Source organism: Trichogramma pretiosum, unplaced genomic scaffold, assembly GCF_000599845.2.
Source record: "Trichogramma pretiosum strain Unisexual culture from Peru unplaced genomic scaffold, Tpre_2.0 scaffold86, whole genome shotgun sequence".
NCBI lineage: Eukaryota > Metazoa > Arthropoda > Insecta > Hymenoptera > Trichogrammatidae > Trichogramma > Trichogramma pretiosum.
Genome location: NW_019640815.1, coordinates 277,942 through 305,178, shown reverse-complemented (window position 1 = coordinate 305,178; position 27,237 = coordinate 277,942). Strand labels below are relative to the sequence as shown.

At 41.1% G+C, this 27,237-nt stretch overlaps 4 protein-coding genes across 4 annotated transcripts; 3 read left to right on the top strand and 1 right to left on the bottom strand.

Moving 5' to 3' along the window:
- Positions 1-3,741: 3,741 nt before the first annotated feature.
- Positions 3,742-10,412, bottom strand: LOC106657583. Its single transcript, XM_014379179.2, has 12 exons — positions 9,999-10,412; positions 9,735-9,875; positions 9,033-9,659; positions 8,853-8,959; positions 8,393-8,768; positions 7,728-8,318; positions 7,383-7,649; positions 7,134-7,322; positions 6,236-7,045; positions 5,998-6,157; positions 5,649-5,917; positions 3,742-5,570 (listed from the first exon to the last, which is right to left on the bottom strand). Exons 1-12 carry the CDS (start codon positions 10,209-10,211, stop codon positions 4,422-4,424), a joined length of 4,899 nt encoding a protein of 1,632 aa, XP_014234665.1. The 5' UTR covers positions 10,212-10,412; the 3' UTR covers positions 3,742-4,421.
- A 6,185-nt stretch (positions 10,413-16,597) lies between these two features.
- On the top strand, positions 16,598-18,566 carry LOC106657561 (gastrula zinc finger protein XlCGF57.1-like). Its single transcript, XM_014379149.2, has 3 exons — positions 16,598-16,800; positions 16,877-16,988; positions 17,066-18,566. The coding sequence occupies exons 1-3, from the start codon at positions 16,766-16,768 to the stop codon at positions 18,503-18,505; spliced, it is 1,587 nt and encodes a 528-aa protein (XP_014234635.1). The 5' UTR covers positions 16,598-16,765; the 3' UTR covers positions 18,506-18,566.
- A 921-nt stretch (positions 18,567-19,487) lies between these two features.
- LOC106657541 (zinc finger and BTB domain-containing protein 41-like) lies at positions 19,488-21,678 on the top strand. Its single transcript, XM_014379125.2, has 3 exons — positions 19,488-19,569; positions 19,644-19,758; positions 19,825-21,678. Exons 1-3 carry the CDS (start codon positions 19,535-19,537, stop codon positions 20,851-20,853), a joined length of 1,179 nt encoding a protein of 392 aa, XP_014234611.1. The 5' UTR covers positions 19,488-19,534; the 3' UTR covers positions 20,854-21,678.
- A 3,446-nt stretch (positions 21,679-25,124) lies between these two features.
- LOC106657540 (zinc finger protein OZF-like) lies at positions 25,125-26,681 on the top strand. The gene is made up of 4 exons (XM_023462315.1): positions 25,125-25,430; positions 25,508-25,622; positions 25,703-26,314; positions 26,490-26,681. The coding sequence occupies exons 1-4, from the start codon at positions 25,405-25,407 to the stop codon at positions 26,679-26,681; spliced, it is 945 nt and encodes a 314-aa protein (XP_023318083.1). The 5' UTR covers positions 25,125-25,404.
- Positions 26,682-27,237: the final 556 nt, after the last annotated feature.

Below are 27,237 nucleotides of genomic sequence, written 5' to 3'. Positions count from 1 at the left end.
GGAGAGCCTAGGATGCGTATTATATATACCTGTTGCAGCCTCGTAGGCTCGGATTCGTAAACGACAATCTTTTCCCGACGCTTTTTTTCTTTTTCTTCACGATCGTGCCAATTAATATTACTCGAGTTAGTTCTCTCGAGGGGGTTGGTGAGATAATAAAAAAAAGAAGAAGAAGAAGGTACAAAAATATATGTGATAAAAACTAATAAAAAAGAATTGAAAAAATAAACTCTCTATCATATCCGGCAGCAGAAGTAGCAAGTATAGTTGCAGCAGCTGGTGCAGCTACTCTACCATAACACGCGCAGAGACCAAAAACGCTAAAAGCATTTGAAATTAGTTTCGTAATTGCCTGTGCGCGCGCCTAATGGCAAATCTCTCCTTTTGACTCGGCGACGATAATTGAACGTAGAGATAGCTGTATGTAGCGCTAAAAGGTGAGATCAAAGATTTTCGCGCGCTGCACGTTTAGTAGTACTGTAAAATAGCGTGTCACATACAATGCTGATCTATACACACGTGAGCGAGCGTGTGTGTATGTGTACGCGCACTCGATGGTAATTACCAATTCCGAGGATTCGCGCGGACCCGACAAAAGACCGACGTACACGGTACACACGCGTACATATATCGATACATTTGATGGAAAGTAGGTCAGCCGCCCAACCGAGCGAGGGGGTTGGTTTTCTCTTTCTCTGTATGTACAACTTGTGAGCCTGTAAAAAAGGGTGTACGTTTACAAACGGAGCAGCGCGCGAGCTGTAGGGCCACTGAGAGAAACGGAGGGACTGCGCGTACGTATATATGTGTGGCACACGTGTGTGTGTATGTGTGCAGAGCCCGGGCCAATGACACCGCAAGGTCCTCGAACTGCCTTGAAAATGTATATCGTTGTTGTTGTTGTTGTTTTTTTGTATGCAACACCCCCACGAGATTTTTCAATTGAAAGAAAAAAACAAAGAGTGAAATTACGAATGAATAAAAAATACCGAGCGAGAAAATAACTGTACAACTATATACGCCATGCGCTGTCTCGAAGAGGTCTCGAATTCGCGTCGTCGTCGTTTCTCTTTCTCTTTCGCTCTCGCGCGTTCCGGAGTATACGAGCGAGAGAGAGAAAGGCGAAATATTATAATTGGAATGAGTCATCTTTCAAGGTACGAAACGCGAGCATACCTTATTTCGCGTCCAGTACTATATGTTATAAAGAAATTCGTTCGAATATTGCGCGAGATAGATATAACAATATAATATAACGTAATTTCCTAGCGCGAGAGGAGAAAGAAAGTAGGTCTTTCACCCCGAGGCATGCGGCATCTCCGCATATAGTGTTCGATCGCTCGGCAATAACAACAACAATGACGACGATGATAAAAAAAAAAAGGGAAAAAAAAATCGGTGCGTTGCACGGTTAACTCGAGCTATTGTATCGTACGATACATCAATGCTCGATATTATTTGTAAACATTTAACGTAAGGAATCCGTGTTTCGACTCACCAACGTGTCGTTACGGGGAGAGCAGAAAAAAAACCCGCCGCTCTCGTGCTGATTTCTTCTGTCTCGATTCAGCTGAATCTTGCACAGATCGCACTTTTTTTTAATAATAATACACATACACACCACACACAACAACGATGCACGATCAATTATAAACTAATAAATATCATAACATATTCCAGCCTCTTAAACGGCCTTATCTTCTTTTCTTTTTCTTTTTTTTTGAATATTGGAACACACCCCAGGATATTCGAACGACGGTTGTATATATTTTCACTGGCTATTCATGGAACAACGACACTTTTCTCCATCGGCACGATGCTAATATCGCCACTGCACAACAACAACAACGTCAGTGGCATCAACAACAACAACAACGACGACATAATCGGAGCACCGCTGCTGCTGCTGCTGCTGCTGCACATATTATAAAACACATTATACACACGCGCCGCCGTTGCCGCCGCCACTACCACCGCTGCTGCAGCAGCAGCACATCACACTGCTCTCTGGCTCTCTGCTCTGCAGCGCACACACACAGCACCACAACAACAGAGAACGAGAGAGAGAGAAAAGTTTTTAGTGTCGTCGTTCGTCTACATGTATACTTTCCACGCCTTCGCCGAGTCAACGTCGTTGTCGTTGTGTGCTGCTGCACATGCACGTTTCATACTTGCATATCTCTGTATACATATAGCTGCATTTGTCGGCGCGGCGCCGTGTGCAGCGGTATAGCAGCAGCGCACGGTATATACAACACTACTCTCTGCGGAGTGAGAGCACAGCACTTTTCTCTCTCTCTCTCTCTCTCTCTTCCTCGCGCGCACCGCACCGCACGGCACTCCGCTTTTACATGCTGCTTCCACTATATAGATATAGGGTTGCGCGTATTTCGCGCACAGCAAAGAGTACTTGCTACTATATACTATCTCTCGTATTATTATTATATGTATTTGTACGCACTCGCAGACACACGACCTTTTTCTCCTCTTCCTCCTCTCGCAGCAGCCACAGGAGAGTCGAATCTCTCTCTTTTCCTCCTCACGCACAACAGCAGCAGCACATGCACTGTGTTCTGCACACACAGACAACACTGGAGACTGAACTGCAGCAGCAGCCGCAGGGTTCGAGGTTAAATTCGCGCTCTCTCGTCTCGTCTCGTGTATGCACCTCGATCCGCTCCGATACGCTACTCGCGATATGCAATAATAATATTACAATCGTACGCGAGCATTTGATACGACGAGACTTCGAATTTTATAAGACGAGATGAGCGGAGTTGCGGAGTAGAGGGAGAAAAATGACATCAAAACAAAAATGAAAGGCGTTCGAAAACAAAAACAATCAACAAACGCGCGACGAGACACTGTGCGTGTGCTCGGTGTTGTGTTGCGCTGCGTCGTTGTGTGCGCGCCACTACGACTGTCACTGTGTAATGCGCGCCTGTGTGTGCATGTATACATAACTCCGAAATCAGACGGAGAGCTCGAAGGAGTGGGGAGAGATGCAGCAGCAGCAGCGATTGATGTTATGGTAGATATATATAACACGGGGCATTGGCAGTAGTGTGTACCAGCACAGCGCACGTGTGTAGTCCTCGTCGTCGCACAGTATTAGACTCGTGTGTCCGTGTTATGTGTATGTGTGTATGCGCGCCGCCCCAACTGACAAGTCTCTCTCTCTCTCTCTCTCTCTCTCTCTCTCTCTCTCTCTCGAGCACTTTCGAGTCGGCGTTCTCCGCACAACGTATAACACTATATAGAACGTATATATACGCGCGCGCGTACAGCTTAATACTTACACGGTTACACGCACACTAATACGCCGAGCGCTCGGTGCTGCTCGCCGAGGCTGCTGCAGAAAACGGAGTCTGCGTGTATCGGCCGGGCGGACCCCCCCGCCCGCCGCGATGCGAGAGCGTGAAAGTACCATGGGGTAGGATACTAACTACCATTGAGAATGCGATGCATATAAACTGGCTGCGGGCGGGCAGAGCAACGCCATCTCGCGGAGTGGAAGAGACGTAACGGATTTTTGCGCGCGTATACGATTATCGACGCGGCGGCGGGTCGTTGACCATTTGTACATTTATACGATTCGAATCGATGATTATCTTCGAGGGCGAAAATAGATGTGTGGTTTATATGAGGATGAACGCGAGCGATGATGGTAGAGATTAGAGCTGCGAATGGCATGTGTGTGTGTGTCAGGGTTGAGGAGAAAAAATTCCGTACAACGTCACGTTTCCATTCGATTCAATTTTTTATTAAATGCACCAACACCACTGCCACTCCACCTTTTCTTTTTTTTGGCTTCGAAACAGACAACTGCCGCGCTTATTATCATGCGAGACAAGTTTTCAGACTCCGTAACAACGAAATCTCTCGTACTGTACAATAATGTGGGATGTGCGGCTGAATAAGACATGAGACTCGCTGCCGCTGCACACACACTCGTAAAAGGCTCGCTTATTTCGCGCTGTCTTGGCCGATTGTCCGTGAGCAGCGGCAGCAGCAGCACCGAAATCCAAATGCATAATGCACACGCCTGCGCGCAGGCAGGCAGCCGCAGAGATTCTCTCTATACCGGCCCTCGCCGCGTTTATAAACAGAACCCGAGGGAATTTCGCTCGCTGTGTATCTCGTATAGTGAAACAACGTGCTAGCTTGAATATAATAGATATATACATGTAAGCCGGTGGAGTGGCTAGTACGTGTGTGTACGTAAGCGCGCTAGTTTTTGAATTAAAAATAAAACATATCCTTAACATTCGAGGTATAAAATTTACAGGCTTTGTACAGTCTTACTTTACAATAAAAACAAAAAATAAAATAAACAAACGATCGTTCGAACTATATAATATTTACAAGATACGAGGGATCGTCGATGACCCCCTTTTTGTACTTCTTCTCCATTTTTCCCCTTAGATCGAAGCTTCGCGCGACGATCGAGACGAGGCATCTTCGTTCGTTAACGGCGATCCAGCTTCTACTGAATTTTCGCCCGATGGAACCGATAACCCTGATAACCCGGATCTGGATTCACCGAGGCCTTCCAGATCATACTCGGCTCCCAACAGCAGTTCCTGCTCTATATCTATAAACGAATTGCGATCATTTTCATCGTCGTCGTCTTCATCCAAATTATTACCCGATAAATCATCTTCGTTGATCAATGACGATTCATTTCTTATTGAACCATCGAGCGATGGTCCGGGCATTTGTTCATCGTCATCGTCATCGTCATCATTATAATCATCATCATCATCATCCAAATTACCAGATAAATCATCTTCGTTGGTTAATGCCGACTCATTTCCTACTGATCGGTCTCGTGATGGTCCGGGCATTGGTTCATCGTCGTCGTCGTCAACATCATCCAAATTACCAGATAAATCATCTTCGTTGGTTAATGACGACCTCTTTTTGATGGTAAAATCGCGCGATGGCCCGGGCATCGGTTCATCGTCATAATCCGAATGAGTGGCTACAGCATCTTTGTACGACCCATCATCTTCCATTGAATTGTTGTCCGATAGTCGGGATGCATCAAGATCATCATCATCAACATCATCATCGTGATAATCATCATCATCATTATCATCATCGCTATCACCATCACTTTCTTTCTTTTCCATCGAAACTTCCGTCGACGACAGGACGAACTCGTCGTCCGAGCGAGCGTCTTCGTACGCCAACGGCGGCGTGGACGGTTCTTTGGCGCCCTCCTGCAAATCCCAACCGCCGGCGAACTGCAGGGCGTCGCGCAAATTTTTAAAGGCCACCCTGCGCACGTGCTCGCTCGGGCAGCCCGGCTTCACGTGGTGATTCATCCGGCCGAACTCGCTCGGCGTCTCCTCGTACTTGAGCAGCTGCCACAGGCTGACGTACTCCTTGAGAGTATCGAACTCGTCGTCGGTTCCGAAGTCCAATTCCATCATCAGCAACTGCTTCATCTCCACGGTCAAGATGCAGTTCTTACGGAGTGACTTCATCTCGCGTATCCTCGCCGCGCACAGTTCCGAGATGAGCAGCGGCTCGAGCGCCTCGTGATTCTCGCCGGTGTACTGATGCTGAAGCGACAAAAAAAAAATAAATAAATAAATAAATCGAAAAATAAAAACTGTTTGCATCGAAGCGAGTGTACTCACGTCCTGCTCGAAGTTATCCGTGGTCTCGGAGGGCACGGCCTTCATCGTCCAAATGAACATGATGCTGGCCGCCAGCTGGGGCTGCTCCGGCATGAATTTCCGGCAGAAGGCGACGAAGAACTGCTCGAGCACCAGCGACTCGCAGTAGAACCTATCGCGCCACGGCGCCAATCTTCGCACCACGTTCCTGGCGTTCTCGCGTATGCTCGGCTTCTCGTCGAACAGCAAATTCAGCAGAGTCGTCCACCAGTGGAAGCTTATGTCCGTATCTGAGGGAGGGGCGAAGGGCGAAAATAAATAATCTTTTTTTTCTTTTTAATTTCTTCGACGCGCCAAGTCGTGCACTTACAGTTGCCGTAAATCGGCTTGAGCTCGCTGTAGAGGACGGAATCGAACATCAATTTGGATATTATATCGCGGAATTCGACGGGCGCGTCGGGCTCGGAGTTCTCCCTGAAGTATCGGTAAATGCACTCTTTTCTTTCCAGCAGTGCGTCTTCGTCGTGCAACTGAGAAACGAGAAAATTTCCGCGATCGTTAAAACTCAATCGTTCAAAAATCAAAGTCTACGATCTAACTACACTCACGCTTCTACGATTGAGCTGGACTATTGTCCGGTGAAAAACCTCGAGCAGCACGAAGTATCCGCGGCTGGGCTTGAACTTGGAGTTGCCCTGCGAGAGATCCACGACCTGGCAGAAGGTGCCGGCGAACGGCACGTTGACGCCCATCTCCTCGGCGGAGTCGTCCATGAAGCCCCACTTGTTGAGCAGCGCGTCGTAGATCCGTACGATGCAGCTGGCCTGCTGGTAGACCTGGCTGAGCACCTTGCGGTCGTGCTCGGTGCTCAGTATGGCGCGCATCGTCTGGCCCATGGCCATGGCGGCCAGCCGCCTGCCGTTGTGCTTCATCAGCACCATCAGATGGTTCCAGGCCAGCTCGCTCACCTCCGCGTTCTCGTGCCCGAGCATCTGCTTCCAGAACTTGGCGGCGAACGCGTCCTCGTGACGGCCCTTGACGACCTCCAGCTGGTAGGCGGGCTCCTCGATGGGGGCCAGGGCGAGCCTGATCACCTCGGCCTGAAACAGCTCGATGTGGGGGCCTGGCTTGATCTTGTTCACGAGCAGTTCCGTGGACATGTCCACCAGGTCGAGGTACGAGGTCTGGCCGACGAGCCACTCCCTCGTCTTGGCCGAGCCGGCCTCGTAGATCTTGCGCAGCAGCTTGACGCACGCGTGGCAGATCGCGTAGCAGGGTTGCTGCTGCGCCTCGTGCTCGTACTGTTGCTGGTCGATCGACATCATCAGGCGCTCGCGCGCGAAATCGATGAAATCCAGGGTCAGTTGAGCGTCCACGCGGTCGATCTTGAACTCACGACAGCCGAAGATCTCGATCAACTGTACGCGGGGGTGGGTGTGCAGAAAAATAATAACGTTAACGATCGAGTGTCGTTGGCCAAAAAATTTTACGATTTTAGTATCTCACTTGAAGCAGATAGCCGTGCGTCGCGTTCAAGGACAGCGGCTGGCCCATGATTCTCTTGAACAGGTCGGGCACGACGACCGCCACGTCTTCCGGTATCATGAGAGCGACCACGGCTCTGGCGGCGAGTTCGCGCGTCTGGTAGGATTTGTTCCAAGCGCATCGTTGCACCAGCTCGAACAGTTTGTGCAGCTGCGAGAGAACAGAAAATTGTATTTTCGCTTCGTTGAATCGTTATGCACAAGAACTCACGGTCTGATCTATGTAGGTATCGGGCAGGTATTTTTTCGGATAGATTCGCGTGACCAGCAGCAGCAACGACTGCACTTTGGCGCTCGGCTCGACCGACGCGCTGCTCAACTCTCGAAGCATGTACAGGATCAAATTCGGAAAGTCCAGCATGAAGGTGTCGACGGTCATTTTGTTCTTCACGTTCACGTTGACGTGGTCCTTGGTGAGCTGAACGCCGAACGCGCGAGACATCAGCGCGCTGAACAATATCGTCGCGGCGTTTTGCTCCTGCCAAAAAGAGAAAAATCCAGAAGGTCACGAATGAAATATACAAATATAGTTATTCATATTAAAAAAAAAACGTACACCCCAATTGTCAGCGGTATAACTGTTGAAAGCCGCGAAGAATCCCAGCTCCACGTAGTCCTTGACGAGATCGCCCAATTTCGCGTGCTTGTACAGAGCTCGCAAGATGAAGAGCGCGTGGGTTCTGATCTGGCCCGCGTCCGCGAACGGCTCGTCGAGTCTCTCTAAGCTGCAGTCGGCGAACAGCGGCTCGCCCCGTGCGATGGACTTCTTGTCGTCCAGGCCCACGCGATTGCCAATGAGGATGATCTTGAGCAGGAGCTTCATGACGTCGTGGAACAGCAGATCCTTCTCGTCGCGGCCTTTTCTAATCTCCGAGGTGAGGATGGCTTGTATCATGAACGGCACGCCGGCGCTTCGTCTCGTCGCGCACAATTTTTCGCGATCGTCGTCCACGAGTGAGAGCTCGAGGATGTCCAGCATGACGGACTGCAGCCATTTCTTGGGCATCTGGCTCAGCTGCTCGTGGCTCGCCGGCAACTGCCAGAAACGTTTGCAAGCTTTTTCGAAGGCCACGGAGCAGACCTCGAAAGCTCCACGGTGCTTCGTCTCGCGCACCAGCTGAAAGAGATTCTCGGCCATCCTCGATGCCTGAAAGAATAAAATTTTTATTTTTTGTAATTTATTTACAGTGAGTTGAACTTCTCATGGAGTCAAATAATTACTTGATCTTGAGACAATAGGCATTCATCGTCCTCCTCATCATCAATGTCAGCCTCAGAAATTAAGTGTCCAAAAAATAAACTTGTATCTTTGATGGATCTCCAGGAGCATAAAAGGAGCATCCGAGGAGTAATTTCATACTCTGTTTCGCTCTCATCGTCACTGTTAAAACCCTTTTTCTTATCTTCTTTACGTTTTTTCTTACGATCAATCGGTTTGTAATCATATACGTCGACAGTCTCTTCAAATACATCTATTGGCATGAATCCTTCAGGACTGGCATTTTGCACAATTGGAAGTACAGCTTCGTTCAGCTCCAAACATAAATCTATTATTTCTGATATAAGCTCTTTCCAGACTTCGCAATTGTTCAAGATTCTGAAGCATATGGAGACATACTTTTAGTCTGATGTGTATCGATCACAGTACATTAACGTGTACAAGACAACGTGTAATTTTTACCTTAAGTTGATTGTTTCTAAAATGCTGCGTATACAAAAAATATGTCCATACAAACAAGATTGAGTGATAGCTTGAAAAATATTTCTCGTTGCCAAATTAACATTTTCCTATTACAAAGCAATATAAACTATTAAGTTTAAAAATATTAAGATATTACACGAATAAAAATAAAACACTGACCTCAAAAGTATTTTTCAAACGATTTATTACAAGATAAGCATTTTTTTCTTCCACCTCCAAGTCTTCTAATGCATCGTCTTCACTAAAGTATATTTCAATGGGATCTGCCAATATGAGAGTCCTCAGCATGAAAGCTGCTCCAGTCACGCTGATTGGCGTTCTTCGATTCGCCAACGTCAGAGCCTTTCTCATTTCTATATAAAACTTATTGTCCATAACTTGAAAGTACTTGTTGATATAATTACTGGATTTGACGACCTCGTAGGCGATGCTCTTGATGGCGTCGTAGTTGTCCCACTTGATGCAGTCGAGCAGCACAGCAAACTTGTGCTTGGTCCAGAGCCACTTGTTCACGTGCGAGTTCAGAATCGTGTTCATCATCAGCAGTATCCTCAGGCTGTTCTTCTTGCGAATCATCACGGCGCCGTGATAGATATTGTTTATGCACACGTTGTGCAGGCGTTGAATGAAGATCTCGTAGAGGCCCACGTGATCGCGCACTTCCTGGCTGAGTATCTCGTACTCGTCGAACGACGTCGACGACGGCGACGACGACGACTCCGAGGCTTGCGTTCTCTTGGATTGTCTGAGGAGTCCGTTGAAGCTATCGTTCAGCCTCTTGATCGCCTAAAAATACAACGAACGTCATTGGTATCCTTAATTTCGTGTAAGCTTACACACACACAGAAGCGACACACTGACTTTCTCGATGAGGCCGTTGTTCGGCAGCTCCTCGCGTAGATTGTGCGTCACGTACAGCAGGATCAGGTCCAGCTCCTTCGTCTTGTACGGCCTCGTGCTCTTCTTCGACTCGACGACGAACTCCAGCAGGTGCAGTCTGGTCTATACAACCGAGACATGGTTGAAAATTAAAGAAAAAAAAAAAATAAAAAACAATACATCCATCGTCGGCTGTCACAAAAGACGCGCGACAAAAAGAGTCATCGGAACGACAAACACACGTACATCTCGATGGCAGCTGACCATCATGAGCGACAGAGTCTGATCGGCATCCCTCAGCAGATCGTCGTAGTCGCGCTCCTTGCCGGCGAAGCCGCTGTCGCCGCCGGCGGCCTCGCGCTTGGCCTTCCAGACGCGCAGCTGGTCGAGCACCGCTGCCTCGCGCTCACGGTGCTCCGCCATGACCTCGCTAAAGTCGTCGATTGGAAGATGCGGCATCTTGGAACTATTCGCGCACGCACGCACACACACAGACGCTCGAGTTTTTGTGCAAAATTTTGCGCGCACAAACACGTGTATACTTTAATAATAATATATTATATACTCGTTGTCGTTCGAGCAGCGGAGAACTAGCTGCTGTGTACATACAGTGTATACAATGCCCGGCGTACAACGGAGCACGTGTTACGTACACTGTAACGTGTGCTGTACTACTGTATACCGCTAAAATTTGCGAAACACGACGACGACGACGACGCCGGCGGCAACGGCTGATAAGCCGGCGCGAAAATGTTTTCTGCTTTCAGTGGCGTGTACGCTGCTGCTACCTGCTGTATGCGGTTATCTCGTGCTCGGTCGATATCAAAGAAGACGACCGATAAGTTTACCAATAATTTTTTTAATTAAATATGAAAAATGATGGCTTGATCTGAAGTTTCGTTGCGCTCTTTTATCGAGAGAGATATATCTTCGATCGCGATTATTATAAAATTTTGATAATAGTCGTCTATGTATGTCGATATAGTCGCGACTCGCGAGCCAACGCGCGAAACAGTCGGCAGATGGCCTCAGTAATGCCGATTCATTCGTGGCTGTGTAAATTTTCATCAATTGCCAAAAAAATCGTAATAATAATACTAATAATGAAGCGGATTACAGAAAAAATACTCTGGCGATATAATGTAATATTAAATGCCAATAATAACTTTACAAAATTGAAAGAACTCCTGATCATATGGGTAAATCTCGTGAGATTATAATATTTGTGTCTACTCCGCTATAATCGTATAAAAATTTGAATATTACCATTTTCGGCGATGTTTACGTTAAATTTGCAACTTTTCTCTTGTATAAAAATTAACTTCTAAGTAAGCACAAGTACAAATTCATACAAAAAAACATGCATTTTGTGGCGTTATCATGAATTTCGAAATTCAACTCATACTATTATTAATTTGCAAATTCTGATTATCGAAAGGCCCATCAAGATTTTTTATCAAAAAATTGTACTTTTGAAAAAATGTCACTTAATGGCGTGCGTCGTTATCCGACCTTTACGTACGCTCTTACCAAAAATTAAACTTGATTTTTATTATTTCAACGATTTTTTTTTGTAAAATCCTAATATCCCAATGAACCCCACCATGAATCATCACCAAATTATAGGAAAAAATGGTTTTTGAGTAGCAGAATCGAGTGGTATGCCTATTTTTGATGTGCATGTTTTGTAAAAAAAGTTATATACGATATAAATTTGGGTTTTTCCTGCTGCCCATTATTGATTTTGAATGCATTTTAATCGAATTTTGCGTTGCACATCAACAGTTATTGAATGGCGCAATTTATATTTCCCATTTTAGATTTCATCTTTTTGAAAAAGATAACGCCGAGTGACTTTTTTTCAATGACTAAAAAATGATACAGAATATTAAGCAGTACATATTGTCTTAAAAGTATGTTTTCAAATCTTCAAAAGCCTTCAATGAAATTTGATGGGCGTAATCAATCAAATTTTACGAGGAAAAGAAAACAGCTGCCAATACATATGAGCAAAGAGATTCTTCCTAAAAATATGATTTTTTTAACATTAAAAAAGGTAACAAAACAAAGCATTGTATTATGGAACAAATAATACATCTTAATATGAAATTGAGTCAGCTTTTGGACTGCTCCGAAATGACTTTGTATGAAAATGCCGTGTCAGATTTAGGAGCATGACGCCGAAAATTAACATTTTTTTATATTTTATGATATAATGTATGAGAATCAATTTATACTCGATATTTAAAAAAGGCTTTTTTGAAGTATATTTTGAGTTTTAAAAGTCCAAAATGATTCTTCAAAGAAATAGTCACCAAGTTAGAATTTTATGTTAGTTCAAATTGGGAAGGATAATGTATAAACAAATAAATCAGTATTTCAATTGTAAACAATAAGATCAGAAACAGTTTGGACATCAAATACTTTGGAGCCCCTCAAATACTGATCACGCTTATAATAGAAAGAAATTCGTTCGAATGTTGAATTGCCCGATGAAACTAATAATACAATAAGAAATTTTACTCATTCAATTTCCGTGACACTAAATAAAAAGATCCATCGTTCAATTCAAGTACGAAAATGGATGAAAGTGAGAAGAAATCAGAGGAAGTTGCCTCTGAAGAAAATTCAAGTGAACATGCCATTGTTGTTTCAGACGACGAAAAATCCATTCGTGATATTAGCCAGAAGGCAATTACACTAGAATCAAGCACGATAGCACATCGAGATACAATTCATAATAAACGAGATAATTACTCATGCGACAAATGCGAGAAAGAATTCGAGTTCCGAAGTCATTTGAGCAGACACCAATTATCAGAACACAAAAGCCACAAAGATTTTGCATACGACGATTGCGAGAAGACGTATATGAAAAAATCGAGTTTGTTCACACACCGAAAATTAGTACATAAAAATCGCGAAAATTTCACGTGCGATAAGTGTGAGAAGAAATTTGAAAATAAATCAACTTTACTCAAGCACAAAAAAATATTCCATGAAGTCTTCAAAGATTACTTGTGTGAAAAGTGCGCCAAGAGATTTTCAAGCAAGCAGAGTTTACTCACACACGTAAAGTTAGTCCATAACGGTCGCAAAGATTTAGCATGCGACAAGTGCGAGAAGAAATTCGTCAATAAATGGATCTTGCTCACACACATAACAACAGTCCATGAAGGTCGGAAAGATTACGCATGTGACAAGTGTGACAAGAAATATGGGGATCGAAGTAATTTGCTCAAACATCAAAAAATAGTCCACGAGGGTCGTAAAGATTACGTATGCGAGAAATGCGAAAAAAAATTTGGACAAAAATCGAATTTGATTGTGCATCAAAAGTTAGTCCATGAGGGTCGCAAAGATTACGCGTGTGACAAATGCGAAAAAGTATTTGGAAAAAAATCGACCTTACTTTTGCATCAAAAGACAGTCCACGAGGGTCGGAAAGAATTTGCATGCGATAAATGCGAGAAACAATTTAGATACAAATCGGATTTGCTCTTTCACCAAAAGATAATACACGAATTCCGCAAAGACTACGTATGCGAGAAATGCGGGAAGAAATTTAGGGTTCAAAGCTATTTGATAAAACATCAAAAAACAGTCCACGAAGCTCGCAAAGATTACCCATGTGACAAATGCGAGAAGACATTTGGGCAACGTGGCAATTTGATCAAACACCAAAAAACAATCCATGAAGGTCGGAAAGATTACGAGTGCGACAAGTGTGAAAAGAAATTTGGATTAAAATCGAATTTGCTCGCCCACCTTACGACAGTACACGAAGGTCGTAAAGATTACAGGTGCCACGAGTGTGAGCGGAAATTTGGAGTAAAATCAAAATTAATCAGACACCGAAAGACAGTCCACGAAGGTCGGAAAGATTTTGAATGTGATAATTGCAAGAAAAAATTTGGACACAAACACACTTTTCTCATCCACCAAAAGACAGTACATGAAAATTGCAAAGAATATGAATGCGACTATTGCGAGAAGAAATTTGGACATCGAAGCTATTTAAGAGTACATAAAAAATTAGTACACGACGGTCAGAAAGATTACGCATGCCACAAGTGCGCAAAAGTATTTGGACGAAAACAACATTTGCTCCGACACCAAAGGACAGTTCATGAAGGTTCCTCAAAATTTTGCATGTGACAGATGCGAGAAGCAATTTGGACTTGAACGTAATTTGCTCTCCCACTAAAAAACAGTACACGAAAGTCGCAATGATTTTGCAAGCGACAACTGCGAGAAGAAATTTGCAAAAATTTGGATACGATAAGGCACCAAAAAACTTTACAGGACGGTCGCTAAAATTGCGACCACTGTAAAAGGGAAGTCAGAAGTAAATCAGATAAAATTTCCCAGATTTTATTAAGATTGCGTGGGTGATAAATATGTTTTTTTCATAAATATTTTCCAGTTTTTATGAATAATTTTTTTCATAAACGAATTTTTCGTACTAATTACAGACATATGATTGGAATAGTTTCTCAGTAAATAGCGTATATCAATGAAATAATGAAAAGCACTGATGCTTTTCTTGACAATTGTGAATACATAAAATAATTTATATAGATGTTCAATAACAAGCTTGTTTAAGATTTGAATAAAAATTGTGCCGATATATGGGTAATTATTAAAAAAAAAATGGCATATTTGTATAACATTTTGGCACGAGGTAAATTTTTTTTCAAAAGTAGGTGATATAAACATCATTCGAATTGGAATTAAAAAAAAACAAGGTTTAATGTTCAATCTACACAAAAAGCAAACACATTAATCGTTCATATTTTAGTGTCTGATGTTATATTAAATGTAGTTGATATTCATTTCATCAAAAAACAAAAATTACTAAATCAGTAAATTAATAAAAATCTCTTAATTTTTCCTCTTATAAAACCACTTAATCGTCGAGGCAAATTGCAATACAACCAAAGGATAGAAAAGCAAAATAATAGGCTAATCGTATATAAATTATTGGACGAAATAAATAAGTTGATTTAAAAGAAAAAGAAAGTAAAAATAGTAAGAAGTGCCAAATCTGTAGAAGTGTCACTTTTTTGTCCTGTTTCTGTTAAAAGTAAATGATTTTTGCTTTTTATCAGATTTAAAAAAAACGTACGCTTCATTGGATTTTTCAGACACTCGAAATCATTGTTAATTGGTAAATGAAAGTTCAAAGTTCGTTCGTGTAAAAATGATCAGCACTGGCGAATGCCATTTAGATGAGGATGAGTGTCAAAATGTTTTTCGGTTCTATAATATATTACGTAGATATTTTTCTTTGATTTAATTTGGGCTAACAGTTCGAAAAATTGGCATAGTTCCGTCGATTGGAGGTAAATCTGAAAAATTTTATGGTGAACCAAATATGATGAACCAAATATTTTTTCTTAACCACAAAGTGATTTTGATACAAAAGTAAAACTCTGGTTATTCAGTTATAGAAAGTGCTCATTTAATTTATTGATAAAGCACTAATACAAACAATAATACAAATTAAAATTTAGGAGCAATTATAAAACAATTTTAATTAAAAATCAATTTTTTAATTTCCTTTTAATTTCCACAATTAGGCAATCATGAAAAACAAAATATTGTTTTACATTTACATGTGAGTTGATAATTAAGAAATTTTAATGTTAGTGTAACGATTGATTCTATTTTCAGCTTTTGTGACACTTGTACCTTAAAGTAGACATAACTTATAGGTAATTTATGTCATAATATTCATAAACTCGATTTCGAAAAAAATGGAGATATCTCGTTAGCCCTTTCCACTACAGATATATATGAGGCATTTCATGATATGTGTCCCAGCGCGCTTCGCTGTGCTGCCCAATTAAATGAAATCACTCCGTTTTTAACTTACGTGAAAAGTATCAAAATATGCTCAGAAAAAATAACTAACTTAAATTTATATTCTATAGCAAATTTTTTCAGCTTTCCGATAGCGAGATCAGATTTTCAGAAATTTTCCGTTTTCTTCGGAAAAATCGCTGGAAAACCTTTAAAGTTGAATATCTCCAAATAGTATATTTTTGTAAAGGGTATAAAATTGAATCGCCAAAACATTTTGAAAAATTGGCATCGTTCCGACGATGGGAGGTAAATCTGAAAAATTGTTTGAGAAGCTCGACTATGTAGAAGTAGCTTGTAAGTTAATTAGAATTAATTCGAATGCTCTGATATAATCGAAATCATAGATTACGCATAACAGGGGCGGGATGTTTTCGATCTGCACGAGTGTCAAGTTTGCAGCCCGAGCGTAGCGAGGTGATCGAACTCATAGGTCACTTTCAATTAGTAGATTCATGAAGGCAGTCACAAAAAAACGCCATAGAAAACGCAAAAGAAGAAAAAATTTAACACGTAATGTATACGAAAATGGCTCACAGAAACAGCTGTATCTCAGTCAATGATCAACATTTTGAAGTTTCCAAAAATGCTATGAAAGAGGATTAAAATCCTACTCGAAAATGAAATAAATTTTTTTCGATTTTAAGCCCCTTGGAACTCTTAATAGAACTGATAATAAACTTAAAAAAAATTAATCTTAAAAAGTAAATGGGAACAATTCTTATTCTCAGCGAACAATTCGTTTATTTTATACAAAATGTTAAGCGTGATATTTTTCCACAGTAAATAATTACTTGACATTTACACCGGGGGACATGTAATAAAAAAACCAGTATAAGATTTGAAATAAGGTAATCTGTAATCGTTATGAAAATTGCATCTTGATGAGCCTTTTTTTTCATTGTTTTATCAATTATAAGAAACCAACTTTTGATGTCTAATTTTCAATTTCTTCGTACTAAAATATTATTTGTGGAAAAGTTATTGTTGTTCACGAGGCAGATCGAGTGTAATATTGCCCCGATTATATTGATTCCTATTTCCATATCATAATTAGTAAATATTATTGAGATCAGTTTGAGTTCTATTTCGACTCGTAACGGTAGTATTGACAGAGTGAGTCGCAATAGACATTTCCAACGTGTAAGATGGAAACTAGTGGTTTATTCAATCCTGCTGTTAGGTGATTTTTATTTTGTGAGGATGAAGTCATAAAAATATTAAAACGTAATTTTATGATCTTATTAATATTATTTCAGAGTGAAAGTCGAGCCTTGTGATGATTTGCTTACCCAAAATAATTATGAAACCATCAACGAGATACCCGTAACTGAAAATGTCAAGTACGAAATGATTCTTCAAGAAAACTTGGTAAGATTTAATAATTATTGGCGACTATAGCGGTTAAGTTTTAATGAACCTTCCCTCATAATTTTAATATTTTTCAGACCCGAGAGGTTCAAAAATATGACGAATATCAAGAAAATGACGACTTGCAAATCGAGTTGGAATGTACAGATATGAAGCCCTATTTATTGACAGTGGCGAAAATTGAAGATTATTCTCCAAATTTCAGGCCACATAGCGATGTTTATAAAAACGGAAGCAAAATAAAACTCGAAACTGACGGGACAGTGAAGAAAGAAATTTTTAGCGAAGAAGAATCTAATTTAAATTCAGGACGTGGACTCAGCGAGAAAAATGAAACAGGAAATGTTTCAAAAGAGATGAACTACGAACATAGGCTAAAAACTCACACTGAATCAGCCCGTAATGGCAATGTTACACCTGCATGTGATGTATGTAGAAAATCATTTAGATTTAAGAGTTTTCTCCAAAGACACATCAATGCGGTGCATCGTAAAATAAGGCATGCATGCGATATATGCCAAAAGACATTCTCATCCAAGAGTAATCTCAAAACTCACATCGATTCGGTGCATAATGATGTTTCACATGCATGTGATATTTGCGGAAAAGTGTTCATACTAAGAGGTCATCTCAATAGGCACATCGATTCGGTACATCGTAAAATAAGGCATACATGCGAAACATGCCAAAAGACATTCTCAGCCAAGAGTAGTCTTAGAAATCATATCGGTTCGGTGCATAATAGTGTCCGTCATGCATGCGATATTTGCCCAAAGAAATTCTCAGACAAGGGTTATCTCAAAAAGCACATCGCTTCGGTGCATAATGGTGTCACATATGCATGTGATATTTGTGAAAAGACATTCACACGGAAGGGTCATCTCAAAATCCATATCGATATGGTGCATAATAGTGTCCGTCATGCATGCGATATTTGCCCAAAGAAATTCTCAGACAAGGGTTATCTCAAAAAGCACATCGCTTCGGTGCATAATGGTGTCACATATGCATGTGATGTTTGTGGAAAGGCATTCGCAGGCAAGAGTAATCGTAAAGCTCACATTGAAGCGATTCACAATGGTGTCAGACATGCATGCGATATTTGCGGAAATGTTTTTACACGAAGAGGCGATCTCAAAACTCACGTCGATTCGATGCATAATGGTGTCAGGCATGAATGCAATGTTTGCGGAAAGAAGTTCACACAAAATGGTTCTCTCAAACGTCACATCGAATCAGAGCATAATGGTGTCAGGCATGCATGTGATATGTGCACAAAGAAATTTACTGCGAAAAGAAATCTTAAAGCCCATATCGATGCGGAGCACAATGGAATCATCCACACATGTGATTTATGTGCAAAAAAATTTAAATATCAAACTCATCTCAATAAACATGTCAAATCCTCGCATAGTGGTATCATACATTCATGCGAGACATGCGGCAAGACGTTCGGACAGAAAAGAAATCTGAGAGCTCACATCGATGTGGCGCATCGCTCGCTCAATACGATCTAATAAATGTTTAAAATTTATGTTGAATTAAGTTACAAATCAAAATGTAAGATCAAGAGTATCTCTTCAGACGACTCAATTAATAAATTTTATTAATTATATGATGAATTTCTATGTGTTACATTACTTCACTGTTACATACGGAAAGATATAAATAACGTCCACATTACACTTCCAATGCAGGGAAAGTTGCCGAAATCGAGAGGACTGCTCTTTTCTTACAATATCGTTCTTTCTTTATTTTTGAGGAGTCGCGGCCTCTACAAGTTTTATGAATGTTCTTTCGTACTCGATGTTACTTGTTATCTCTCCACTATTGTGTATCTGAGTGTATCAGACTCGACTCTCTCGCTATGGTACGATCTCTCGGTGCGAAGCCGATGGCCTAAACAAAGGCATATACTCTCCTTCGAGTTCTTTCACCGCCGCGTTGGATCGTTCTCGTGGTTCTTCGGAATTCAATTGCTACGTTATCATCACCATCCGTCGTATACGAATTACTATCATCACAGCCTCTCCTTGCGACTCCTCGGAGGAGAGTCTAATTGAGGTTCTCTGGAAATATCCAGAGGTATGAGCGTCGAAGTAACGTCCTGTGGCAAATCTAGTGAGATTCGATCTCTCGGCTGCTCCGAACGTCGAAAGTATTGCTGACGAGCTAAATTTTTCAGCTTGTGCGGTAGTATTTAGCTTTCTTAAAGAATGTAACTCAGAGTATAAAGAACCGTAATTCCAATTCCAGGATCAACTCATCGAATCCATCTCTTGCGAACGAATTATTATCCTTCCATTTTTTTGAACATGAAATAATTAATGCTAATGAACTCATTTTTATATATTTTTAATTTATTTGAAAATAAAATATTATGAATAGAAAAATAATTATTATTCATTAGGTAGATCGATAACGTAATTTGCCTATTGTTATGAAACTTGAGTTGCTTCATTTATATACTAGTTCCGAATTCCACATCATGATTTGTAAATGTTATTGAACTGTGTTAGTCGCAAATAACATTTCCAGCCAGCAAGATGGACTCGAGCAACGTATTCAATCCTGCTATTAGGTAATTTTTATTTTGAGTATGAAAATAAGAAAATATTTGAACATAATCATGTAATCTTATCAAATCTATTTCAGAGTAAAAAAAGAGCCTTGTGATGAGCCCCTCAATGATAATAATGATTACAAAATAATTGACGCAACACCCGTTACTCAAAATGTTAAATGCGTGATGTTTCGGGAAGAAAATTCAGTAAGCTTTAATAATTACGTTTGACTATCATTAATGAAACTTTCCTAATAATTTTAATTTTTTCAGACCCAAGAGCTTCTTCAAGAATACGACGAAAATCATAAAAATGAACTTGACGACCTGGAAATCGAAATGGAATGTACAGACATGAAGCCCAATTTATTGGCAGTTGTGAAAATTGAAGTTTATTCTCCCAATCAATATCCGGATAGTGATGAGTATAAAAATAGAAGCAAAATTAAATTAGAAACTGTCGCGGTGCTGAAGAAAGAAATTTTGAAGGAAGAAGAATCTGATTTAAATTCAGGACGTGGACTCAGCGAGAAAAATGAAACAGGATGTGTTTCAGAAGAGGTCAACTCTAAACATAGGCTCAAAACTCATACTGAATCAGTCCGTAATGGTAATATCATACCTGCATGTGATATTTGCGGAAAAGTGTTCAAACTAAGAGGTCATCTCAATAGGCACATCGATTCGGTGCATCGTAAAATCACGCATTCATGCGATATATGCCTAAAGACATTCTCAAATAAAAGTAATCTTAAAATACACAGTGATTCAGTGCATAATGAAGTCAGACATGCATGCGATATATGCCAAAAGACATTCTCAGATAAGGGTTATCTAAAAACCCACATCGAATCGGTGCATTATAGGGTCAGACATGCATGCAATATATGCCAAAAGACATTCTCAGACAAGAGTAATCTCAGAAAGCACATCGATTCGATGCATCGTAAAATGAGGCACGCATGTGATAAATGCCGAAAGACATTCTCAGACAGGAGTAGTCTCAAAAAGCATATGGATTCGATGCACAATGGAATAACCCACGAATGTGATAAATGCCGAAAGATATACTCAAACAAAAGTAGTCTCAAAAAGCATATAGATGCGGAGCACAATGGAATCACCCATCCATGTGATTTCTGTCAAAAAAAATTTAAATACCAATCTCATCTTAATAAGCATATCAAATTATCGCATAATGGTATTACTCATGCATGCGAGACATGCGGAAAGATGTTCGGACAGAAAAGAAATCTCAAAGACCACCAAATAGCACATCACCCACGCATTAGTGCGAAATAAATTGATTAAACGTATGTTCAATGTTGTATAAAACAGCTTCAAAACTAGTCGCAACGTTCGTTGCACAAAGCTGAGCGAAGTTAGGCGAACGTAACAATTAATTTTAGTTATTGAAACAGATCAATTTACTTTTTTTATAAATATTAAGTAATTTTTCAAATAAATTTCTCCTTATTCAGAATGATTGTATAAGAGTGTATAATTTAATTAGGCGATTACTTAAAACTGCAAGAAATACTTATAAAAAATAGGTTGACATAAAATTGTAGATTTCTTAAAACAGCGATATTTTTTTCTGATAATAAGTTAATTCAAAGACTATTGATTCGCGGCATCGTTGGTCGTCAGTGTCGACGCAGAAATATGTATCGGGAGCAAGTACGACAGATTATTTAAAACTAAACATTTAAATAAATTTGATAATTGCCATGACAAAGTATATAATTATAACTCGGAACAAATTATGATTCTTTGCATTATTGGTACTTGGACTTTATTTAAAAATTTTGAGAGCTACCAGCTGAGTGAGTCCAAGGTCTTGGACACAGTCATACGAAATCTTGCAGTAGCTAAAGCGGCATCCTTCAAAAATACGACAAGCGAAGTGCATTTTTGAAAAATTTAAAACGCCAGAAATCGCAAAGGAAGAAAGAATTGAAGACACAAATTATCGCGAAAAAGACTCATCAAATATCTGTATCTACTGTAAAGTACGCAACGATTTATAACAAATCGAATGATAAAACTGTATCAACTACTAATTTGACGCAACTGTAAGTGTAAAAGTTAATAGCCGATGAGATCAAACGATATCGATTTAACGTAAAGAAAATCGATAAAATCAGCAACGGAAATTTGGATAGTAAGAAAATGTAATGAATGATTTTAATGATGCAAAAAGGAAATTCAACAAAATGTAATAAAAATCCTGTACAAGCAGAATATTCTAGTTGTTGTAAACCAAAACGAGGACTTGAAAGATACCAACGCATTCACGTGTATGAGTAGTATATATCATGATATTTTTATCGAAAATAATTAATTCGTTCTCCGACTCTGATAAGAACACAGAGAAGTCGCTCTCCGACTCCCGCCGAAACACACCGCCAGTCTTCTCCGTGATGATATATTGGAGCGCATTGCACATTCGTCATCGGTCTCGAACGAATCTCGGAGATTCTTGACTAGGAGCAATCTGCGTTCAATAGTCAAACTAAACAGCTCGCCTCATTATTTCGTCACCTCGATCCACCTATACAATTCGAACCTTCCGACTCGACCGCCAGGTGGCGCAGCGCCCATGAAAACTCGTACCCGCGAGAAGAAGATCATTTTTCAGGGTACTAGTACAAGGTGCAACTAGTCGAGCTTAACACACGATGCATGTATATCTTGTTAGTTGGGCGGTGATATGCGGTTAAAGCATCATGAGTTCTTCGAGAAAAACAGTGGGGAATTCAATTTTAGACTTGGAAGCATAAAAACGAACACGTTATATTTAAGGGGTTCAGTCGCTCGAGTATAACAACCACGACTATGACAAAAATAATAATGAAATAAAAATCACATCCCCGGGTATACACAGATGGGACGCGGGTATCGCATATCATTCGAAAACCAAGACGCAAGAGCGTACCGAACACGACTCATCCGAAAGAGTATATTAAAAAATGATAATTCCGATAGATAAAAATTTAGCCCTCCGGTTTCATCCCTCGAGGCTCTAAGGATCGAAAAATTGGCTTCTAATGTTGCTCTGCGGCTTGCTCGCACCGTCAAACGATACGTATCGCCGTATAAGAGACGAAGGTAGGGATGTGCGACGTCACGAACCGAATTTGAAAATCTGAAATCGGATTGTCAACAACCAGACGGATACGCTGGCCGCATCCCTACCTTTACCCTCTCGGATCCCTCTTGTCGCGAGTTAGCGATCACGTGTCAACTCTCACCTACATACGAATCCTACGTTATTTCGTTCGTATGTCAATAGTCAGAGCACGTTACGACGCCGCAGCGTCAACAGCCAAAAAGTATCTTCTTGCGTTATATCGTGTCAAGCGACTGTTGGTGTTGTTTACCTGTGTGTGTGCGTCCGGTGTATCTCCCGTAGCGGGTGCCCCAAAATGTCCGAGACTTCCGAGACTTCCGAGACGTCCGAGTTCTACGAGAATCCGGAGGAAGTCAATCCAGACGACGACAGACACGGAGAGGAGAGCGACGAGAGCGAATCGAGCCACGACGACGAGAACGACGACGACGACGACGACGAAGAGTCTCGCAAGAAGTTGGAAGGATTGATAAACGCCCTGCAAGGCGTCAACTTGACGGTCGACAAGGAGCGCCGGGAATTCCTGCGTAAATTCTACCCGCTGATCTTCGACTGGAAGAGGCGCTTCCCCGATCTGCGACTGATCTTCACCCGGGCGGAGATCGATCTGCTGATACTCGAGGATCTGAAGGACAAGTACCCGACGCCGTACAATCGCGGCCACCCCATCATCAGGTTCATGGTCAAGGCCGGCTACGAGGACGAGCCCGAGAAGATCCAGGACGACCAGATAATCGTGTGCCGCACCACGCCCATACATCGCGCGGCCCGATGCAGCCGCTTCCTCAAGAAGAGCGGCGTGATCGGCGAGCTGTTCAAGATCTACAACAAGTACGAGGCGAATTATCGGGACGAGACCAGTGCCGGCGGCGGCCTCACGCACTTTCACGTCGCCTGCCAATTCGGCCTGTACGAGGTGGTGCGCCGATTCCTGCTTCAGCGGCCCGAGTCGGTGGATCCCAACAGCCCGGTGCGCGCGACGGGCGACACCCCCCTGCATCTGGCGCTGCAGGGCCGCAATCGCGTGGACGACTGCTGCAACGTGGTGGTGGCGCTGCTCAAGGCCGGCGCCGATCCCAATCTGGCCAATCGCGCGGGCTCGACGCCGCTGCACGCGGTGTGCGCGCGCGCCGCCGACGACGCGGCGGCGTCGCGCCTCGGCGACCGACTGGTCCAGGTGATCTTTAGGATCTGCGATGACCGCGGGCACGGGCTGCGACTCGACGCCGAGGACGGCCGGGGCAGGACGCCGCTGCGGCTGGCGCGCGACCTGGGCAGACAGAGGCTCGCCGAGTTTCTCAAGAGCCGAGGCGCCCAGGAATGAGAGACTCCGATTTTTTTATCTATATATATTAAATTACGTGACGAGTGACGAGAGTGACGATCGGAAAGCTTTTTCCGAAGCACAAGTGTATGTTTGTGTGCGAGCGCGTCGACGATAAGTGTTACGTTTTTTGTGCAATTGAATAAAGAGCAAAGCTTCGATATTTTTTAGTCCACATACGCATTGAAATAAAGAAATGAATCATGACGAATAAGGAAGATTTTTAATTTTCCCGTTAATATTGCTCTACACAAACAATACACATTCGATCTTGTTCAAAAATACCAATACAATAAGACATTGCCCTACTCCTTTCTTCTATCAATTCCATAAAAGCTGAACTTGTACGGAAATTTTGCAAAAAATCACTTCCATCTCAAGAAAGAAAAACATAAATTTACGACCAATACGGCAAGATGAGGCACTGTGTATACATTGACGTAATAATAGTACAGATCGTTCGGTCGATGACGATAGTAATTTTGCGTTTGTAACACACACTTGTACACACTTGTTGATCGATGGATTTTGTTTTCGTCTCAACATAACGTAAAATGTTATTCATATGATCATTGTACGAATACATGTTTGACATGACTTCAATATGAATCAATGGATAATCTAATTTTCTGTCGTAATACAAAACGCAGAGCTTCTGCGCGTGTGAAGTATTTAAAAAGTGACCATTGTTCGCACTTCAGCGAGACTATTATCGTTTCGCGGCTCTAAGATTACCACTGCGGTAGCAACGAACCAAGGTTTTTGATAAGAGGCCGGGTACAACCAGGATAGAAGAATCAGTACAATGCGTAACTTCGATCGATAAAAAAATATGATGTGAGATCATCGCAATTGTTTTTTAAAACTAAAAATGTATCGAAACTCTAGGCAGCTTAGCGTGTTCATTATTTTGAAATTTAGTTAGAAATTCGCAAAATCGATGGTCATTATCGTGAAAATGTTAGAATTTCGAGTAATTTTACTCACATTTGGATATCTAGATGTGAATTCAAAGTTATATCTTTCTTTCTGTATGAATATTTCTGCAACGTGTGTGCAAGAAAATTTTGCGCCTGAACGAATGACACATTCGTTACAGTTGCGGTCTAGCGTTGATGTGTGCGAGTGCCTTTGTTTGTATCATAGAAAAAGTTGATCTTGTAGGAAAAGTGTATGGCCAAGGAGTTATCACAATTACGGAGTCACTCTGTTAATAAGTTTGATAAATAAAGTAGTGCATGTAGTCTGTAGCATAGAGCTAAAGTAAGCGAGTGTTTACAAATCGGTGCGAATTTGAGGTGCAGTGTTGACTGCTCGAGGCACATATAACCTCAAATATTGTCTCAGTACATATTATGAATATTTTCAGTAAATTTATATCATAATTAAGCAAGTTATGAAAAGCAGCCAGAACATAATTGGGTATGTTACTACTTTAATGCTGGCAGACATTGATATTTTTTTAAGCAATCATTTCATCAAATTTTTCTATTCTTTAGGGTGAAAGAAGAGGCACAGGATACTTGGCCATACGCAGGCGACGATTATGATTTCGATTCGGTGGACTCTTCCGAAGCCAAAAACATTCAAATGTTCCCGCTTTATAAATCACCGGTTAGTGCTAAATGATTCGAATTATCGAATTATGTTAAATTTTCTCGGCATAAAAAATTGTGATACAATATTAATTTTAGGCAAATCATACGAACGAAGTTATGCGGTTTCAGGAAAGATTAAACGAAAAAATATTCATAGACTTCGAGTGCAAAGATGTTAAGCCTGATCTAATGCCTATGTCGACCAACATCTGCAAAACCGAGTTCAAAAATATTCAACCGATCATAAAGTTAGAAAACGAAAATCAAACAAGTAGGATGAATAAAAATATATACATCGAATTTGAGTGCAAAAATGTGAAACTTGAAGGCAAGACTCCATCGACAACCATGTGCAAAACTGAGGATCAAAGTTGTTTGCCTATAGTAAAAATAGAAAACGGAAATCAGACCATTGATACAAATGGAAATATATCCACTGATTTTGCAGTACATTGTCGAACGAAGGCTTTTGAATGTGAAATTTGCCGCAAGTTATTTGCATATAAAAATGAGCTCAATAGTCACATAAAAACAGTACATGATGGGAGCAAACCCTTTCAATGTGACACTTGTTACAAATCATTTGGACGGACAAGTAACCTCAAACGTCACATAAATTCAGTACACAATCGAAGCGCACCGTTTGAATGTGACATTTGTCACAAATCGTTTAGTCGCAAGGATATCGTCAAAACTCACATAACTACAGTACATAATCGGAGCAAACCTTTTGAGTGTGAGATTTGTCACAAATCATTTAGAGGCAAGGGTGACCTCAAAAGACACGTAAATTCTGTACATAATCGGAGCAAGCCTTTCGAGTGTGAGATTTGTCACAAATTATTTGGAGATAATAGTTACCTCAATAAACACATAAATGCAGTACATAATCGCAAAACCGTTTGAATGTAATATTTGTGAAAAATTATTTGGATACAAGGCTGACCTCAAAAATCATATAAATGCCGTACATCATATGACGAAACCCTTCGAAAGCGACATTTGCCACAAATCGTTTGAATGGCAGAGTAAACTCAAACGGCATATAATGGCAGTAACCAATTGTAAACTCTAGGTGCATAAGATTTGTCGAGAGCCATTTAAAAACAATGAAGATTTTTATATACACTAGAATAAGCTATGTATTTTTGTAAAAATCATTCATATACTCAATAACCTTAAATTGTGCGAAAAAAAATAAAATATTTCAAACTTTCATTAATTTCGTCGTTATCTTTCGTCATACATGAACTCAAATTTAAACCTATCTTCAATAATTCTAATTATCATTTAAATCTTGCTAATCGTTCCTAAATTTCGAGCACTGACCTTCAACTGTGGAAGTTTGAAGAACTGAAATCGTCGATTAAGAAAAGCTCAAATAGTAGTGACAATTCAACGTGATCGATGCAAAGTATATCGTATGATCGAATAATGAAAAAATATCATTATCGTTCGATTTCGATCAACATGCCCACCGTAAAAGGACCATCGATATGTAAAGCTTGTGCATGGCTATTTTAATTTCGTGACCCTTACTTCAGATATCAAAAAATTTTAATCAGTTCCAAAAAACTGCAACAAGACATGCTAATACGTACAAACTTCATGCAAAAAATATGAATTTAACA

Excerpts from the sequence above, each read along its gene's own strand:
- LOC106657583 (XM_014379179.2), bottom strand. The coding sequence starts at position 10,211 with ATGCCGCATCTTCCAATCGACGACTTTAGCGAGGTCATGGCGGAGCAC. Across the intron at positions 6,158-6,235 it reads TCCAGCTCAATCGTAGAAGC|TTGCACGACGAAGACGCACT; the intron begins GTGAGTGTAGTT and ends CTCGTTTCTCAG. Across the intron at positions 5,571-5,648 it reads CGGATAACTTCGAGCAGGAC|CATCAGTACACCGGCGAGAA; the intron begins GTGAGTACACTC and ends TTGTCGCTTCAG.
- LOC106657541 (XM_014379125.2), top strand. The coding sequence starts at position 19,535 with ATGGACTCGAGCAACGTATTCAATCCTGCTATTAG. Across the intron at positions 19,570-19,643 it reads GTATTCAATCCTGCTATTAG|AGTAAAAAAAGAGCCTTGTG; the intron begins GTAATTTTTATT and ends AATCTATTTCAG. Across the intron at positions 19,759-19,824 it reads TGTTTCGGGAAGAAAATTCA|ACCCAAGAGCTTCTTCAAGA; the intron begins GTAAGCTTTAAT and ends TAATTTTTTCAG.
- LOC106657540 (XM_023462315.1), top strand. The coding sequence starts at position 25,405 with ATGAAAAGCAGCCAGAACATAATTGG. Across the intron at positions 25,431-25,507 it reads AGCAGCCAGAACATAATTGG|GGTGAAAGAAGAGGCACAGG; the intron begins GTATGTTACTAC and ends TCTATTCTTTAG. Across the intron at positions 25,623-25,702 it reads TCCCGCTTTATAAATCACCG|GCAAATCATACGAACGAAGT; the intron begins GTTAGTGCTAAA and ends TATTAATTTTAG.
- LOC106657561 (XM_014379149.2), top strand. The coding sequence starts at position 16,766 with ATGGAAACTAGTGGTTTATTCAATCCTGCTGTTAG. Across the intron at positions 16,801-16,876 it reads TTATTCAATCCTGCTGTTAG|AGTGAAAGTCGAGCCTTGTG; the intron begins GTGATTTTTATT and ends ATATTATTTCAG. Across the intron at positions 16,989-17,065 it reads TGATTCTTCAAGAAAACTTG|ACCCGAGAGGTTCAAAAATA; the intron begins GTAAGATTTAAT and ends AATATTTTTCAG.